Source organism: Chrysoperla carnea, chromosome X (genome assembly GCF_905475395.1).
Source record: "Chrysoperla carnea chromosome X, inChrCarn1.1, whole genome shotgun sequence".
Classification (NCBI taxonomy): Eukaryota; Metazoa; Arthropoda; class Insecta; order Neuroptera; family Chrysopidae; genus Chrysoperla; species Chrysoperla carnea.
In genome coordinates this window covers 34,514,489-34,535,145 of record NC_058342.1, presented here as the reverse complement: position 1 = coordinate 34,535,145, position 20,657 = coordinate 34,514,489, and the positions used below count along the sequence as shown (strand labels likewise).

Sequence of the window (20,657 nt, the reverse complement as noted above, 5' to 3'; positions counted from 1 at the left end):
ATTTTCTTTTCAATAATTAGAACAGTGCTGAGAAATAATGTTTGATGTTTCACTGTCCTCGAATTTTGTAAGTTTGTTCATAAAAATTCAACGGATTCAAGAAATGAATTTTGCAACAGAAAAACATGTATTTTCAACATTGTTTCGTTATTTTCAAATTTCCAAATTCTAAAAACATTTCCTTTCTAATTCTTTTTTAGGGACGAGTTTTTTTTTTGAGACTGAAGAAGTGTTTTTATTACAGTAGTTTCCAGTTTTGTAAATTTTGCTAGAAACTGGAAACTTCTGTATAAAAACACTTTACCTTCGATTTTCATCACTATTCGAAATCCAGTTTGAATGCAAATACCAAGCAGAATTTCCGAATTTTAAAATAATTTTCTTTTTAATTCTTTTTTTAGGGACAAGTTTTTATATCATGAGATTTGGTGTTTATTGCACAGTCGTTCCTAGTTTTGTAAATTTTTCTAGAAACTAGAAACTTCTGTGCAAAAACATTTTATCTTCGAAATTTCATCACTATTCGAAATCAAGTTTGAATACAAATCAGCTGGAATAAATTATAATTTAAATTTTTATGTTTCCTTAGTTTCGAAATTCCGAATTCTAAAATCATTTTCTTTCTAATTCTTTTTTAGGGACGAGTTTTTTTACGAGATTCAGTGTTCATTGGACAGATGTTTCTAGTTTTGTGAATTTTACTAGAAACTTCTGTTCAAGAACATTTTGTCTTCGAATTTTCATCACTATTCGAAATACCAAACAGCTGGAATTATTTTAAATTTAAATTTTGGTGTTTAATTAATTTCGAATATCCGAATTCTAAAATCATTTTCTTTTTAATTTTTTTTGAGATTTAGTGTTTACTGGTCAGTTGTTACTAGTTTTTTAAATTTTTCTAGAAACTAGAAACTTCTGCCCAGAAACATTTTATCTTCGAATTTTCATCACTATTCGAAATCAAGTTTCCGAGTTCTAATAACATTTTCTTTCTAATTCTTTTTTAGTTTTTTTTTTTTTTGAGATTAAGTGTTTTTGCACATTAGGTTCTAGTTTTGTAAATTTTTCTAGAAACTAGAAACTTCTGTGTAAAAACATTTTGTCTTCATATTTTCATCGCTATTCGAAATACCAAACAGTTGGAATGATTTTAAATTTAAATTTTGGTGTTTAATTAATTTCGAATATCCGAATTCTAAAATCTTTTTATTTTTAATTTTTTTTTTTTTTTTGAGATTTAGTGTTTACTGGTCAGTTGTTACTAGTTTTTTAAATTCTTCTAGAAACTAGAAACTTCTGCCCAGAAACATTTTATCTTCGAATTTTCATCACTGTTCGAAATCAAGTTTGAATGCAAATCAGCTGGGATAAATTATAATTTAAATTTTTATGTTTCCTTAGTTTCGAAATTCCGAATTCTAAAATCATTTTCTTTCTGATTCTTTTTTAGGGACGAGTTTTTTTACGAGATTAAGTGTTCATTGGACAGATGTTTCTAGTTTTGTGAATTTTACTAGAAACTTCTGTTCAAGAACATTTTGTATTCGAATTTTCATCACTATTCGAAATACCAAACAGCTGGAATTATTTGAAATTTAAATTTTCGAGTTCTAATAGCATTTTCTTTCTAATTCTTTTTTTTGAGATTAAGTGTTTTTGCACATTAGGTTCTAGTTTTGTAAATTTTTCTAGAAACTAGAATCTTCTGTGCAAGAACATTTTATCTTCAAATTTTCATCAGTATTCGACCAAGTTAATTTCGAATTTCCGAATTCTAAAAATATTTTCTTTCTAATTCTTTTTTTAGGAATGTGCTGTTTTTATTTTTTTTGAGATTTAGTGTTTATTGCACAGTCGTTCCTAGTTTTGTAAATTTTTCTAGAAACTAGAGACTTCTGTGCAAAAACATTTTATCTTCGAAATTGCATCACTATTCGAAATCAAGTTTGAATGTAAATAAAAAACAACTGGAATTAATTTCAATTTTGGTGTTTCCTTAATTTCGAATTTACGAATTCTAAAATAAATTTCTTTCTAATTCTTTTTTAGGGACAAGTTTTTTTCTTGAGATTTATTGTTTATTGCACAGTCGTCCCTAGTTTTGTAAATTTTTCTAGAAACTAGAGACTTCTGTGCGAGAACATTTTATCTTCGAATTTTCATCAGTATTCGACCAAGTTAATTTCGAATTTATGAATTCTAAAATAATTTTCTTTCTAATTCTATTTTAGGGACAAGTTTTTTCTTGAGATTCATTGTTTATTGCACAGTCGTCCCTAGTTTTGTAAATTTTTCTAGAAACTAGAGACTTCTGTGCGAGAACATTTTATCTTCGAATTTTCATCAGTATTCGACCAAGTTAATTTCGAATTTATGAATTCTAAAATAATTTTCTTTCTAATTCTATTTTAGGGACAAGTTTTTTCTTGAGATTCATTGTTTATTGCACAGTCGTCCCTAGTTTTGTAAATTTTTCTAGAACTAGAGACTTCTGTGCAAGAACATTTTATCTTCAAATTTTCATCAGTATTCGACCAAGTTAGTTTCGAATTTCCGAATTCTAAAATAATTTTCTTTCTAATTCTTTTTTAGGGACAAGTTTTTTTCTTGAGATTTATTGTTTGTTGCACAGTCGTCCCTAGTTTTGTAAATTTTTCTAGAAACTAGAGACTTCTGTGCAAGAACATTTTATCTTCAAATTTTCATCAGTATTCGACCAAGTTAATTTCGAATTTACGAATTCTAAAAACATTTTCTTTTTAATTCTTTTTAAGGGGCGACTTTTTTTTTGAGATTAAGCTTTTCTTGTATTGTTGATTCTAGTTTTGTAAATCTTACTAGAAACTTCAATACAAAAAAATTTTAACTTCGAAATTTCATCACTATTCGAATTCAAGTTTGAATGTAAATAGAAAATAACTGAAATTAATTTAAATTTTGGTGTTTCCTTAATTTCGAATTTACGAATTCTAAAATAAATTTCTTTCTAATTCTATTTTAGGGACAAGTTTTTTTCTTGAGATTTATTGTTTGTTGCACAGTCGTCCCTAGTTTTGTAAATTTTTTAGAAACTAGAGACTTCTGTGCAAAAACATTTTATCTTCAAATTTTCATCACTAGTCGAAAGTTTGAGTGCAAATACCAAACAGTCGGGATGAATTAATTCTCAAAAATTTTATTAGGAAAATTTTTTCGTTGTTTTTCACTTTTCAATATGTAGATCTTTTCGACAATAATAAATTTTCGGTCATAGTTAAAACCAACTGAGTAATTTATTTGCGAGGTGAAAAGCATGTTTAAATGACTAATAGTTGGACCGAAACAATCATTTGTAATTCAATTCCTGTGGGAAAATTCGATATATTTTCACATACATATTTTGTTTTAATGTGTGGGTGGAAAAACTGGTAGAATTTTATGACTTGCTTAAAAAATTTATACCATTTATTACAAAATTCTCATGAAAATTTATATTGTCAAAATTTTTAATTTTACAAAAAAAGTGAGAAGATAATTTTAGGGTTCAGTAGGTGTAATTTAGGGTCCAATAAATTGTAACGTTAATTTTGATTTAAAAAAGTCTTTTGCACTTAAAATTTATGCTCTAAACTTCATGAAATTTTTCAAATCATAAACGATCAAAAATCGAGCTTTCATTTTTCGTCACAGAAGAATGATTTTTGCTATAATTCAGCGGAACGTTTTGCAAAACTTTTATTTGGAATTATCAACCAGAAAAATTATGAATTTAAGTAGAATTTTGTCTATAGGTTTAAGTCGACGAGTTTTACCAGAAAAATGATTTTTTTATAATTTAAAAACAAACCGCACCCGCGGAATCATTTCGTGGTTTTCAAATGAAATCACATAGTGATAATTATTAAAAATAATGTGATAATAACATTTACACTCATTACAGGATGTTCTAAAACAGCGTGTCTCAGAAAACAGCGTGTCTCAGAAAAGTGGCGCTATTTTTTTTAACAACGGTTTAGTGTGAGATGTATGGTCTGTAACTCCGAATGTAATTCAAATTCAAAGGCAGAACCATACATCTGACATTGTATCGTTAGAAACATCGATATTCATCGAAAGAGAGGTCGAAACGTGACGAAATCAAAATGTTCAGTTTTACATGCCATGTAGATGGTTTTTAATAATTTTAACTGGCATGTAAGACCTACATTTTCTTTTTCAGTTTTCATACATGATTGGAAAATTCATCGTTACAGCGTGTCTCAGAAAAGTGGCGCTATTTTTTTTAACAGCGGTTTAGTGTGAGATGTATGGTCTGTACTCCGAATGTAATTATTCAAATTCAGAGGTACAAATCATACATCTGACATTGTATCGTTACAAACATCGATATTCATCGAAAAATTTCGAAATTAAAATGTTAAGTATTACATGCCATGTAGATTGCTTTTAATAATTCTAAATAGCATGTAAGACTTACATTTTCTTTTTCAGTTTTCATACATGATTTGAAAATTCGTCGTTATAGCGTGTCTCAGATAAAGTGGCGCTATTTTTTTTAACAACGGTTTAGTGTAAGATGTATGGTCTGTACTCCGAATGTCATTCAAATTCTTAGTACAAAGCATACATCTGACATTGTATCGTTAAAAACATCGGTATTCATCGAAAGAGAAGTCGAAACGTGACGAAATCAAAATGTAGTCCCTTTATGTCATGGTGATTTTTTTTTTAAATAATAATTCATCATGGCATTTAGGGACGACATTTTTTTTTTAAATTTTCATCAATGATTGTAAAATGGTATTCAACAAAAAGGTTTTTTTTCATTTTTTTTTTGTTTTTTTTTTTTTTTTAGGAAGCACAAGAAAGTATTTTTGTGCTTCCTACTAATTTTTTTTTACAGTTACGACACTTCATTTTCTTGTACGCGAAAATAACTCGACAATGGATCCCATATCGAATCGTTTGGAAAATTGACCCTCGATCGAATTATATATATATATAAGAGAATTTGAAAGAACTTTTGATGTTCATTGTAGCCAGGAATCCAGGTAAGATTCGATGAAAATGATACTCAGATCTTTAAACATAGTTTGATTTTAGAAAAAAAAAAAAATTCGCAAGAAATTTAGGTATCAATTATAACAAAGCTCATCACTGGACATTAATATAGTGTGTGCTTTGTTTAATTAAGACTTCGATTTCTGAGTCCTCCGAACGATAATTAATCATGAATGGATACCACTTCGAGGAAGAAATATTTTTATACCATGTATATATGAAATATACATAGTATATTAAGTTTAGTCCCAAGTTTGTAACGCTTAAGAATAATGATGCTAAGAAAAAAATTTTGTCATAGGTGTTCATAAAATCACCAAATTAGTCCATTTCCGGTTGTCCGTCCGTTTGTGGACACGATAACTCAAAAACGAAAAAAGATTTCGAGCTGAAATTTTTACAGCGTACTCAGGACGTAAAAAGTGAGGTCAAGTTCGTAAATTCGTAAATGAGCATCATGGGTCAATTGGGTATTGGGTCCCTAGGACCCACCTTGTAAACCGTTAGAGATAGAACAAAAGTTTAAATGTAAAAAATGTTCCTTATCAAAAATTAAACAACTTTTGTTTGAAACATTTTTTCGTAAACATCACTGTTTACCCGTGAGGGCGCCAATTAGGCGGAAATTTTATAATATGTAATATACTTGATTATCAGTTATGTATGTGTCACATGTTTGTATGTGTAATGTGATAAAGATATCAACACTGACTATACATGGTATTTCAACAATTAACTCAGTCAATTGTTTGTTTTCACTTGTTTAAATTTCGTATATATCAAATTAGGACACAAAACTTTCTGACGCTCTAACGAATTCCATAAACCGCATTCAAATCCGACTAACTGCTTAAATTTTTCGAACTGACCATTTTTAGTGTTTCGTTTCTTCGACTAATGATACGTAACCCTGAATGTATGAGTATAACTCAGACTTGACAGATGAATTTATTAATTGATTCATTAAAATATAAAGCAAACCAATACTTTTTATGTTAAAATATTTATAAAATAAATAATAAACTTTATATAAAATATAATAATAATTCTAAAACATAGCTTTAATACAACAAACACTTCAACTAAACTAATATGAACACATATGCGATGTCTCATAACAAGTATGTGAAGGCCATTACATCGTACAGTTACCGGTATTAGTCTAAGAGCCATCGACCCCAAAAAAAACCAACAATAGAGCTGAAGCCAGTTTATTGACTATTTCTATATAAAAACAAGTGAAAACAAACAATTGACTGAGTTAATTGTTGAAATACCATGCATAGTCAGTGTTGATTTCTTTATCACATTACACATACAAACATGTGACACATACATAACTGATAATCAAGTATAGAACATATTATAAAATTTCCGCCTAATTGGCGCCCTCACGGGTAAACAGTGATGTTTACGAAAAAATGTTTCAAACAAAAGTTTCCAGTAGTCCAAGAGCGGCGACAGAAACAAAATAAAAGTGGTTGGCTCTTGGACTATAAGTTATATAGACACTCACTCATATTAAGTTATTACTCAGTCAGTTCAGTTTAGTTCAATACCTAACAACAATAAAAATTTAAAATAGAAAATTTTCAAACAAGAATAAACATGTTTAAGATTGCATTTTAATTTTAATAATGACTATTTTACTTTCTTATCAAGTTTTTTTTGAGTCATAGTGTACACACAGGATATCTTTAAAATTTTTGATGAAATCTTATCAACGAAGTAATTTTAATTTCCATAGAAATATAATAAATAATGTTTGAATTTTCTTAACAAAATCTTACGTTTTGTTGCAGATTATTCCAGGTTAAAATCCTAATTTTATAAATCTACTCTGGAAACTTCGATCCAAAAACAGCGAGTTAGCAAATTCTAGTCGATTGACGGCGGTGACATCGCACGCGTTTTAGATAACATGCACGGTAATAACATATTTGATGATAGCCTAAAGGCAACACAAAGTTTATTAATGAAATGAGTCATTATTGATAACCCAGAATGCAGCAAACACTCAATCAGCTCAGCACACCAAGCTTCTTACTTTTTACTAGTGATGGAACGAATGTTGAATTTTGTACGCGAATGTGAATGTTAACTTTCAAATGAAGCGTTCACAAATTCTAACCTATTAACTTCATTAATTATTATATATTATTTCTCCAGCATGAGTCCTTTTTATAAATCCATTAAAAGCAAAATTCAGTTGTTTTTATTTGAGGTTAGGTTAGTTAGAGTGGTTGACCTGGGGTGGAACACACTTAGATCATAAAGTCCGTTGTGATATCGAAAAAGGATTGACACATCCTAGGCCACTACTCCATGAACCATTTGGAGCTGTTTAAAAACAGCAAGAGAGCTTTGACGTCGACGGACTCCAGGTCGTAGAGATCGTCAAAGAGAGGCTGGTTCAAGTAAGTCCATCTCCTCATGACAAGAGCTGGGCAGTGACAGAGAAGATGAGATATTGTCTTCTACTTCTCACGACTGTGACAGCTCCTGGCGTAGTTGTGATACACTTCCAGGCCCAAACGTTCAGAATGCTTGCCGCCCAACCAGAGTCCTGTAATAGCCGCAACAACTTTGCGAACAGAGGCACTTGGAAGTGATATAAGATCTTCGGAACGCCTGCGATTGTACTTTATTTGAGGTTAGTTTACTATAATTGCTCTAATAACTAAAAAGTGATTTAAAAATATGAGTAAAGTCGATATTAGTGAAGTTTTGGGTTATTTTGCAATTAATGATACAAAATGAGGATGATTTTTTGTCAAAAATAGTCGTAAAGCGTTTGCATAGTTTTTTTTTTTTTGGACCGAATGTTAAAAAAACGGCGAATATTCGTTTCATCACTAATTCTTAGTTATGTGAGTTGAGTTATGAAGTAAAACAATTCTTAGAACTGATGTAGCAAATAAATTTTTACAAGTAATTAGTTTTTAGTAATACTCGAGTTTCTTGCTTATTTAGCATATTTATTTGAAAAAAAAATGAATTAACTCGAAATTTAGTTTCATTTTTAAGAGGAAATTTTGATGAGCTATTTTTTTTTAATTTTAAGGATGTACACATACGCGTACTCAGGTTTTTTTTGTCAGAGGGGGTGTCAAAATAGAGATTATTGGTTTCAACACATACTTGGTTAACTAAAGTTGAAGAGGGAGGGGGGGGGGGGCGTGGTAACTGCATTAATACGGAAAATCGTAAAATTGAATTTATAAACCGAAAAATGCAATTTTGTAACCTAAAAATATAATCCTTGTTTTGTAGTCAATACCTCGACTTCTGAGCTAACTTGGAAAAATTCAGACCTCAAAAAAATGGTTAATATTTGAGATTAGAATTTGTTTAGGTTGGGCTAAATTTTACACCTTGTTAGAGTAGGTCGCGGCACAACTTTTGCCGCCGGTCGATTTATTTTGTCTAATGTAGAACCGGAGATATTGATCAAAATGCGTTTGGGTCTGCTCTGAGCCGAATTTTGGGCCTGGGGAAAAAATCAAATAGTTTGTAAATTTAGGCACTCTTAGTCTAAATTCAAATTTACAAACTAACATTTTTTTATTCTTTCCTTCGGCCCAAAATTGAGCCCATAGCAGGTCCAAACGCACTTTGATCAATATCCACGGTTCTACATTAGATCAAATAATCGGCCGGCGGAAAAAGTTGTGCCGTGGCTTACTCTAAAATTGTGTAAACTTAAAAAAAAATTCGAACCTCAAATATTTTCGGGGCCTTTGCCAAATTTTCCGTTCAAGTCTAAACCCCTTTTATTTTTTCTTCAAATATAATTCTAATCATGAAAAATTTTCAAGTTGCGATATCTTTCTAACTCGAATGAAATTTTATTTTATTTTTTCGAGTGGCATTTTTTGAGTTTGGGCTCAAACTGAATATTTTTGGCATATATTTAAATATTTGGAAAATCTGTCATTTTAAACTTTTTATATTTGAAGTTTCATATCAAAATTGTCTGGAACTTGCGAAAATAAGTAATTTTCATAGCGATTTTAGTTTAAAAAAATCGAAAAAGTTTCATTTTGTTTGATTTAAATCGAATTATGGTATTTTTCGAATTAAAAATAATAGAAAAATCTAAATTAACTACTTTTATATAAAACAAATACATTTTCTTCAAAATACCTTAATTTTTCTTCGAATAAATGAAAATTTTATTTTTGAAATTCGAAATATTGGAAAAAAAATTTTATTAGAATTAGAAATTAATGGAAACTTGAAAAAATGTTTTTCGAAATAAGAAAATTCGTCATTTTGAATTTTATAATATGGGAAAAACCCAAAGTTATTTAAAGAAAATAATATCAAACATGCAAACACCAAAAAACTGTAACTCGAAATCTTAAAGGTTTTGTTTACACGCCTTTTTCTCAAATGTCATTTTATCAAAACTATTTTGGGCGATTAAATACGATTTTTAAAAACTTATTCAATTTATCCAAAAAAAAAGATTACTATCGAATTTTAAAGCTTTGTTTACACCCAAACGTCAATTTTTTGGGGTCGAAAAAAAATTGTATTTTAAATAAACCGGATATTTAAATTTTTGTATTTTAAGAGAGATATCTCTCTTGAAATAATAACAACAAATGAACGCCGATGACTCAATCTCTCTCCAATACCACACAAAAAAAAAGCTACACAACAGAAAAAAAAACATAGGTCAACGCTGAGAAGATTTTGACTCACAATCAAAACTTAAATTCTATTTTTAAATAGTTTTTATGGCAACAAGTGGGATTTACAATCTCTTATTTTTTTCAGTACCACAAAAAAATTACTGAAAAATTTTTCTTTTGGGGGGTTCCAAATACATATTTTATATACCGCCCATAATACATTTACTATACGAAAAATTTTCTCAAACAAACCTAAGAAAGCTTTCCAGATGTGATACACAGAAAAAATTAAACTTTCACTTAACAAACATAATTATTTTTTTTGAAGAAAAACTTGGAAAAATTTTAAAAAACACTTAATTCACAGAGAGAAAAAAAACTGTCACACTTAATTTTTTTTTGTGTTTTCGTTTTTCAAAATGCACCAAAATTTTTTAAAACTGTTTTTTTGATTGTTTTTTATAAAAAAACCACAGTATCGACTTTTATATATATATATAATTTTTTATTTTATTTTACAATTAATGTCCACATGGTTTGTGATGAAAAAACCGAATAAAAACTATACGTGAATTAAAAATATTTCGATATGTTGAAATTATTTACAATAAAATTTCATTGAAAACACTTAGAAAATTTTTTATTTTAAAAACTTCATAGAATTATTTGATTTTTAAAAACTGTGTTCTTTCACTCAATAAACTTGTCTACTGTTTGTGTTATTTTTTTTATATAATGTATTCAAACATTATTTCAATACTAATTTCTACTCTGCAATTCCATTACTGAAAACAGCTATCTCGGAAACTAACAATTCTGTTCGTTAGTTGGTACTTTCACCCCACCCAGCCAATATACGCATGCGTATTTACATCCAAATAATATCTTTTAAAAATGTTTTTAAATTTTGAAATATATATTACATGAATTTTTTTTCTAGGGGCAAATTTAAATCGGGTTGATTTTCTTTTGATTAATTAAGAAAATTTTCATCTTAAAAATAGGTATTGTATATTTTGTTTGGTAAAGAAGGCTTGTTTAAAGTTACCGGTATATTTCTGAACTATTTACAAAGATTGTCAAATGTTTTGATTTCCGTGTTCACAGTCTAATGTGGAGATGCGGTGAACATTCAAGAAGATGGAATTATAAAGATGTAATTTCATGACGTTTGACCATGGCTTTGAGCCACTAATTTCACCTAGCGGAAAAAAATATAACTATCTTCAGCGTCAAACCTTCATGATGACGCTCGACGTTAGCTTTGAGCGTCAAATTAGGAATTCATCTAGCTGAAAAAAATATCTTCAGCAGCGTCAAATCGTAAAAAGCTAAACATTGTTTAGCCTAGCACGGCCTAAACTGATCACGTGAGCTAATTTGATTATAATGGTTGCGTTTAGCTGAATTTATCGCTCAGTATTGGTCGTATCGATCATCTATTTTTTCTTTAAGATACACGGGTTTCCGATTCGAACCGAGCAATAATTGGGCGATCACATCTGCTAAACGCAACCAATATAATGGTTTTTTTAAAATTTTCAAAGAAAAATATCAGCATTCAAAATCGAAATCATCTCTACAGGCCCTCCAGATTGGGATCGAATGTTGTAAAATTTGTATGTAAATTCAGATAGTATCAGAGGCTAGGGACCTCGGTGAATGGCCAAAAGAGAAAAAGAGGAATTTGTACGAGAAAGAAGCTTCAAGACGGTGATTGCCAAGTTGATTTACGAAAACTATTAAAAAGAGAAAAGGCAAATTTTTATAAGGACCGCACACTAAGAGGTAGCCAAGGTGATTTACTTAAAAGACTAAAAAACACGATACCCTCTGATTTTTACATCTAAGAGCAAAATAGCGTCCACTGCATCTTTTGGGGAAATTGAAATATCTCAAAGAAGGCAAACCTTCGCATTTTTAATATAAATGTAAAGTCTGTGTTGCTAAACTCAATTACGTTTTCAGCTCCAAGTATTTATCAACAGGTTATAAACATTTACTGACCAGATAATACTTCAAATGAGGATTTGAGAAAATCGGAAGCAGCAGTATAAAGGAAGGTCCTAGATTGGAATATGCAAGGAGCAAGAAGAAAAAAAAGACTCCGAGAAACATGGCAAAGGACAATTGAGGGAGAAGCGAAGGAAGTGAACAAGATTTGTGGTGAGCTGAAAGCGCTTGATGGAGACAGTGACGGACGAAGAGCTCTTCTGGATGCCCTGTGCTCCCACAGGAGATAAAGGAAATAAGTGAAGCCAGTAAGTCAAGTAAGTCACGTGCGAAATTTAATTGTGTTTTATAATAAAAGAATTGAGTCTAATTGTTTGTTTCTATTCCTACAACTAAGTCGTGGGAATAGCAACGACTCAAAAATTCTTTATGACTTATTTTTATGGCTTCAATAATCTAAATCAATTTTTTTTTTAAAGGTTAATAATTTTCTTGGCGAAGGTACTCTGGATTCAATTAACTTTAACCATGGTTATTTCTTTCAGAAGATTTTTTTGCACTTGATACAGAATTAATTTAATAAATGTGTAAGGTGCATAAAAATCTTCCAAAAGCAATAACCGATTGCTCCATACATTTAAATAATGGGAAAAACAATTCGAAATTAGTAACTCTTGCAAATTTTTGCTAAATTAATTAGTTAAAAAAAAAAATTTAGTTTAATTACTCGTTTCTATTCTTGGGAATAGAAACGACTCAAAAATTCTTTATGACTTATTTTTATGGCTTCAATAATCTAAATCAATTTTTTTTTAAAGGTTAATAATTTTCTTGGCGAGTGGTACTCTGGATTCAATTAACTTTAACCATGGTTATTTCTTTCAGAAGATTTTTTTGCACTTGATACAGAATTAATTTAATAAATGTGTAAGGTGCATAAAAATCTTCCAAAAGCAATAACCGATTGCTCCATACATTTAAATAATGGGAAAAACAATTCGAAATTAGTAACTCTTGCAAATTTTTGCTAAATTAATTAGTTAAAAAAAAAAAAGACTTATTTTTATTATTTTTTAACAGGTTAATAATTTGACAGGTTTGGATTAAATTAACTTTAACCATGGGTATCTCTTTCAGAAGGTTTGTACACCTGAAACAGAATCAACTTAATAACTGTGCGGGTGTATAAAATCTTCCGAAAGCAATATCCGATTGCTCCGTACATTAAGTTAAATCAACTTTAACCATGGGTATCTCTTTCAGAAGGTTTTTACACCTGAAACAGAATCAACTTAATAACTGTGTCGGGTGTATAAAACCTTCCGAAAGCAATATCCGATTGCTCCGTACATTAAGTTAAATCAACTTTAACCATGGGTATCTCTTTCAGAAGGTTTTTACACCTGAACAGAATCAACTTAATAACTGTACAGGTGCATAAAATCTTCCGAAAGCGATATCCGATTGCTCCGTACATTAAGTTAAATCAACTTTAACCATGGGTATCTCTTTCAGAAGGTTTTTACACCTGAACAGAATCAACTTAATAACTGTACAGGTGCATAAAATCTTCCGAAAGCGATATCCGATTGCTCCGTACATTAAGTTAAATCAACTTTAACCATGGGTATCTCTTTCAGAAGGTCGCAAAGTTTGTATTTCAAAAAAGCTAATCTCGTATTTTGGATCATAGAGAAACTGGCGTATTTCTTAAAAAATACGAACAGTTTGTCAGGAGGCTTCATTTTTGTTTGTATATAGATGTTGTTTGGAGTTCATACACTTTACAGTTAAAATCCCCTACATTTTTGTAAACAATATTTTTGTTTTTACTAAATAATTTGATAAAATTTTAATATTTTAAAATTTTATTAAATTAAATTTTATTATAATTCTAAAAAATATTTTAATTTTTATTTAGATGTTTAGAAAAATTTTTTATTCTTAGGTTGGTGTTGGTTGTTGATTATCACCTAACGACAAACTTCATATGAAACAGTAAAACAAAATATATCAGTTAGCAATTTGTTACCGGTAAAATTGTGTGATCAAAAATTTTGTGTTAATTAAACAAACAAATTATTAAATTTTTCAATTAATTGTTTTAAAAAAAGTAATTAATTTAAAAAATGCAACCATTAGTTCAAAAAAGATGCAAATTTTGCAAAAAAGCAACAAACAATCCACTCTTAGGTGAAAAATTTATTGCTAATGATATCGTTTGTCATTATTATTGTTTGGTACGTAAAAACGTTTGGAAAATCATTTTTCACAAAAAAAATTAAATTTTGAATTTTTTAATAGGTGTTAAGTAATAATATCAATCAAAATGGAGCTGATAACGAAGGTATTCTCGGTTTTTTGCCGGTTGATATTCGCAAGGAGTTGAAAGAAAGCCGTAAAACGGTGAGTTTTTCGAAATTAATATTTTTTGTTTATAGTTTTTCATAACACATTCCCGCCATTTTTGAGTGTCATGTTATGCATACAATTAAGTGTACGGCAACCATTTTTTTTTTTATAATTTCTAACAGATTTCAGGTTATGTTTATCAAAATATACAGTTCTTTGACATTTTTTATTTCCCACCTAAAATTTTCGAATAATTAGTAAAAATGACTCCTTTAAAACTATCGTTAAGGTAATTTGTTTTTTGTTTTTACTCAGGTTGCCGGTGTTTTGGATAAATAATCCAAAAATTGCATGAATTGTTTGTAATTGAATTTGGTTAGTTTTGTTCAAGGGGGGTATAACCAATTTTAAACTTATATTGGTGAAACGATTTAAAATATATTTATCCAATTGCTCAAAATGCTTGGGAATGTAGCCAAAAACCTCTTTTTTACTCTCAAATCTAAAATTTATAATCCAGTCATTACGTCGGAAAAAACGGGGTAGATAATCATATGAACCTAACAAGTTGAATTTTTGATATTACGTGGAGGACGCCTAGAAAAGCTTAACTTCGAATTGTCAATCGAAATTTCCTTGTGTTTTTTTTTTTCATTAAATTCAGTTTTTTTTTTATAATTTAACTCGGTTCTCCGTGAGGATCGAAATCTTGGATCCATCTATTCTAGAAGAGATCCCGACGTAGAAGCTGTGGACTTTCTGCGTGGCGCTTGGCCTCGACAAAATCCTTAAGCTTCATCCGATTTTAATAGCGTCTCCTAACCGAAGACGTCTTGTCTTCGAGTGACAGATTGTTCTCAAGGATAGCATAGAGAACTCGTAGTCTAGGTGCCAGGGATCCACTTGCGGTACTCCCCTTTTGTTTTATTATTATTATTATTAACTCACCTACATTTAAGGCACGGCTAATCCGTGGATCAATGAGTAAACGAGGTCGCAGGATTAATGCGAGTTGTTTTTATAGCGTGTTGTTTTGGTACCAGATGATTTTTATGTCTAGTTATTTTTACCGGAGTCGTTTTGACCAGAGTTATTAAATACCGAGTTCTTCATGACGGTTCCCGATCTATCTAGAGTTCAAATCGCCTATAAATACTTGTTGAGACGTTTCAATTTGATTCGTTGATGTTTCAACCCAATCCAATGGCTACCGGATAAAACGATCGTAATTTTGAAAGTTGAATCTAATTAAGTATTCTTGAAATTTTCAGAGATGCTCTTATTGTGGAAAAGAAGGCGCCACCATACATTGCCAACAAAAACACTGCAAAACAAAATTCCATTTGCCATGTGGTTTAGCTAAAGGTTCAAGCCATGAATTTCATGGTAATTTCCCGTAAGTGTAAAAACATATATATTTATGTAGACGAGTTATTTTGGTCAAAAAATTTCGAAGGAGTGCTACAAAGTTCACAAACAAGAGCGCATCTGTGACACTAACTCAGACGTCACACCGATTTTTAACCCTTTAGGCTAAACTGAAGTTCAAAGCCATTAAAACGTCGAAATCTAAGAATTTCGATTTTTTAAAAGCGGGGAATGTTTTCAGCAATTTGGGAGAAATTTTCATGAGAAAAATCACTTTTTTCTCGAAGTTTTTTATGGCTTCGAACTTCAGTATAGTCTTACTAAATTGAGTTCGATATATTATGTTGTTTTCGCGGTTTTTATGGCTTTGAACTTGAATACAGCCTCGCCAAATTGAGCTAGAAGTTAGAAAATCAAAATATTATGTTTTCCTCGCGGTTTTTATGTCTTTGAACTTGAATACAGCCTCGCCAAATTGAGCTAGAAGTCAGAAAACTAAATTATGTTTTTTCCGCGGTTTTTATTACTTTGAACATCAACATAGCTTCGTGAAAATGAGCTAACGGTTTGAAAATCGATATATTTTGTTTTTCGACGTATTTATAACTTTTAACTTCTGTGCAGCCTCGCCAAATTAAGCTAGAAATTAGAAAATCAAAATATTAGGTTTAATTGCGGTTTTTATGGCTTTGAACTTCAATATAGTCTCGTAAAATTGAGCTAAAGGTCTGAAAATCTAAATACTATGTTTTTTCGACGTTTTTATAACTTCGAACATCAATACAGCCTCGTCAAATTGAGCTAGAAGTTAGAAAATCAAATTATTATGTTTTTTCGCGGTTTTTATGGCTTTGAATTTCAATACAACCTTATCAAATTGAGCTGAAGTTTTATAAATCGAAATATTATGTTTTTTCGACGAGAATTTTGCTGTTAACGAATTTGTTTATGCTATGTTAATGTAGGAGTTATTGTGGAGATCATCATAGAGTACAACGCCTTCCAATGACTTTGTTGAAGTCAGCTGACAGAGAAGTAATGTGCGTGGTTTGTTTGGATGATATTCATGTGCGCCGTGAACGTCGTTCGATTGTTTGGGCTACATGTTGCAAACGACAAACATTCTTGCATCGCGTCTGTGCCCAACAATATGCAAATAATGCTGGCTACGATGTTAAATGTCCAAATTGTTCAAGCCGTATAGACTTTGTTAACTGTTTACTAAAAAATGGCGTGTTTTGTCCTCTACGGTAAGTTTTATAATTATTAGTCATTATATACATTTGAAGAAGGCCTAGAAAAGCTTAACTTCCAATTGTCGACCGAAATTTCCCTATGAATTTTCCGTCATCTTGAAAAAAAGGATTAAATTCATTTTTTTTCATACTAACTAGGTTATACGTTGATATACGAAAACTTTTCTATGATACTTTTTTGTAGCTTTTCTGACGATCTACAATTAACGCCCTTTACATTTTTGATCTACCGTCCATCGTTATTGAGATATCGATCGAAAAAATTTCCAATTTTTATTTTTTCATTTATCTCGAGTCTTTTTAACCTGCGAGCCACATGCCCAATTTCTCAATGTCGCAATTGTCTCGAGAAATCCGCGAGGGTCTCATCAAATTTTCGAACACGTACGCTCGTTTAAAAAGACTCGAGAAAACTGAAAAAATAAAATATCGATATCTCAATAACGATGGACGATAGGTCGAGAATGTAAAGGATCAGTTATGAGTGTGTGACATGTATGTGCAGCTATCTAAGAGTGACTATCATTTTTTACTTAAATGTTGTAAAAAAACAAATTGCTTAATCAAAACTATCTATACATTAACTCAATTAATTGTTTTTTTTTCACTTTTATTTAGATAATTTTGTTGTATTTTTCAGTGAAGCTTCGTGGGAACAGAATGGTTCCTTTAATGATTTATTTTATAGCAACATGTGCTGTATGCGTGAATGCCAAGCCGATTCACGCGATACCGATCGTTTAAATTCGTAAGTATTCGTAATTTAAATATATTTACAATTGGGACAACGAAAGTTAGAAAATTTAAAGTATCATGTTTTTTCGCGGTTTTTATGGCTTTGAACATCAATACAGCCTCGTCAAATTGAGCTAAAGTTTTTAAAATCGAAATAATATGTTTTCGACGTTTTTATAACTTTGTACTTCAGTGCAATCTCGCCAAGTTGAGCTAGAAGTTAGAAAATTTAATATTTTATGTTTTTTCACGGTTTTATGGTTTTGAATTTAAGTACAGCTTCGCCAAATTGAGCTAAAATTTTGAAAATTGATGGGGTCTTTTTTTAGGTTATGGGAATTGATAAGTTGTAGTCGTTGTGTCGCCTTTAATGCTCATCGAGCCTGCGGCGGTTTTCAACTTCTAACAGATTCCTTCCTTTGCGAACCATGCCAAGCAGCATTACGGGAAGAATTACCACCTGAACCAACTGATTCAAAAGCAAAACCATGCTCTGTCGCTGAATGTCTTAATCCGAATGGGCGATATGCATTTTCAAACCAAGGGTAAGTAATTTTTTTTGCTAACACATCCAGAATGTCACAAAGAAATTCATTTTTTTATGCCTCTTGACAGGACATTGTCGATTGACCTCTTCTCCTTTCATAACATGGGATCTCAGATGATTCCACTTGCAGGGTCTGTATGGAGGACGATGAAACCTCCATACATGTTTATTTGCACCTAAAGAAATCCACAGGTGTTAGATTTAGAATGTTTGGATCCGAAACTTTGAATCCATCAATTATCGAAGAAATCCTAGCGGAGAAGTTGTGGGCTTTCTGCATTTCGACAGAATCCTATAACTTCTCTTACCCGGAGACGTCTCGCCTTCAGGTGAGATATTGTTCTCAAAGAGGGTACAGGAATTTCGGAAAACGGCTCCAAAGATTTTCATGAAATTTAAAATGCAGGGAGTTTTTGGGGTTGAAAAATCTATCTAGCTAGGTTTCATTTTTAAAAAACGTCGTCTTTTCTCGGAAACGGTTCCAATGATATTCATGAAATTTAGTATGAAAGGAGTTCCGGAGTCGAAAAATCGTTCTAGCTAGTTTTCATTTTTAGAAAAAGTCGTTTTATCTATGAAACTTTAATTTACCAAAAAGATAAAATAACGAGCAAAGCTCGGTAATCCAAGTATTTATTGTTATTATAATTTATAATAATTTTTCAGGGATTGGAGAACTATCCAATGCGGACACTGCCCTAACTTCGTCGCTCATTTTAGATGCTGTGATTCAAAAGAAACATGGTATTGCAATAGCTATCAGTGGGCCAGTTTCGAATCAAACCGTTTGAACGCTTGAATGAATGATGATCCAAATAAAAATCCTAGTTTCCTTAAAATTATATATTATTTTTTTCCCAAAATATTTAATAATGATTTATGAATTCCGTACGCCAAAAATTATTTCAAATTTCAAAATGATCCATTATTTTGGAATATATCAATGCCAAAAATTGTACATAGATAAATTTTTCAAATTTGTGTTTCATGTTTTGTGTAATTGTCGTCAAAAATCGGTTATAACAACATTTAAGGGGCCATTTAGGTAAAATGAAATATACAGGGTCCATCACGAAGAGGTACATAAAAGTTTTAGGACCCCTCAGTCGGTCAGTTCTCTTCTGTCTTGCTTAAATCTTGAAACAAATGTAGTACTGTTCCTCCGTTTTTTTGGAGGGGAAAAACATACAAGGAAGCATTTTGGAAGCACGTGTCCGTGAGAACATTTGTTCAGGACATCGAGACGAACAATATGTATATAAAAAAAAAGCTAGAAAATTTAACCGAGTATCATTTTCCATCGTTGTTATAACCAATTTTGACTGTACTTGTTAAAATTTTCAAATTTATGACTCCTAGTTTTCCTAATTAGTTGAATTTTTCTACATGAAAATTGTTTTCTAAAATTTTAAATCAATGTTTTTAAAAATTTAAAGTGTTTTTATTCAATGTTATAAATGTTAAGAAAATTTTTGGCCAGGATGAAAATGTCCATTTTCAATTATAATTTTTTTTTGTACTAGTTTTAAGGATTATTTTTGTTATGAGGTTATGTTTTAGGAATCGGAAACATTCCTATTGTTATTTTTTATGGGTTGAATTCAGAAATTATTTCCCACGTGTTAATTTTCGTACTCTCCAATCTGGAGCCGGCTCCATTTAAATTAAATTTCGATTAAAAATAAGGTTTAATTCAAGGTCGAAAACAATTTTTCAAAGGAAATATCCAATCATTCTCAATTTTAACCCTTCAGACTGGTCGCCTTTTGTACCACAAAGAGGAAATCTTATGCTATTGCGGAGCGCCAAGAGCGAAATTTCCTAAAATTGAAAAAAATATTTTACTGTCATTAAAAACACAGTGTACCTACGTAAATAGTCGAAATATAACGAAGCCATCCGAATTGTTTTTTGTTTAACCGACTTGACTGAAGTGATGAGAAAAGCACTCACCCCTGTATCTCTCTCTTTCGCATCATTCTGAAAGGTTAATAAGTCTATATGTCTAAAAATTTGTATCCCTGTTAATTGTGATTGCCTAAAATTACATTAAAATGCTTGATCCCTTGAATTACCTTGAAATGCTTGCTTTTTACCTCCTAAAATTGATTTTTCCTCACATTTTCTCTTTGAATTAAACCTTAGCAAAATAAAATATGTAATTTCTAAAAAAGTGGGTTCTGAACGCAGCCCCCATTCCTTAATGATTCCTTTTTTTCTGAATGTTTATAATGTCAAAATATTTTTGTATTCGTATATTTAATACAAGATCCGGACGTTAAGTCAATACTTAAAGAAGTGTCCTTTTGTTCCAATATTATTAGATGACTCTAGAATTGATTTCGTAACAATTTTCCAAAGAAAATGGAATTAAATCAGTGAGAAATCGAATCAATTCTTGTAGTAGTTGTAAATATAGAAATTTCTTTGAGATGTGTCAATTTAAATCGAATTCGTTTGATTTTTGTGTCAGACCAAAAAAAAAAATAAATTTCCGGAAATTAAATCTTTTAAAAAATTTATCACCAAATGGCCTTAATTCTCATGTTAAAAGTATTTAACATCAGGGAAATTTTTTTATATTTTGTTTTTGCAATTTTTTAATGCAATCAGGGGCGAATTTAGGTCCGATGCCAACCTAGGCCCTGCCCGATAATGGTGCCTTTTTTGCTCTATGAGAAAGTGATTGTTGAAATTCGCCTCTGAATGCTCTGTTAGACTCAAATCTTCTTGTTCTTTCTTTTCAATGAGATTTTCCAATTAAAC

At 30.6% G+C, this 20,657-nt stretch overlaps 2 protein-coding genes across 3 annotated transcripts in view; one reads left to right on the top strand and one right to left on the bottom strand.

Moving 5' to 3' along the window:
- LOC123302581 (plexin A3) overlaps window positions 1–10,032 on the bottom strand; it is a 381,571-nt gene extending 371,539 nt beyond the window's left edge. For both annotated transcript variants that reach the window (XM_044885562.1, XM_044885563.1), the window contains exon 1: window positions 9,933–10,032. The gene's annotated coding sequence lies outside the window, so the exon portion shown is untranslated. The remainder of the gene's footprint in view (window positions 1–9,932) is intronic.
- A 3,708-nt stretch (window positions 10,033–13,740) lies between these two features.
- LOC123302652 (PHD finger protein 7-like) lies at window positions 13,741–20,657 on the top strand. The gene is made up of 7 exons (XM_044885692.1): window positions 13,741–13,873; window positions 13,938–14,039; window positions 15,257–15,381; window positions 16,319–16,603; window positions 17,250–17,357; window positions 17,674–17,889; window positions 18,558–20,657. The coding sequence occupies exons 1-7, from the start codon at window positions 13,763–13,765 to the stop codon at window positions 18,688–18,690; spliced, it is 1,080 nt and encodes a 359-aa protein (XP_044741627.1). The 5' UTR covers window positions 13,741–13,762; the 3' UTR covers window positions 18,691–20,657.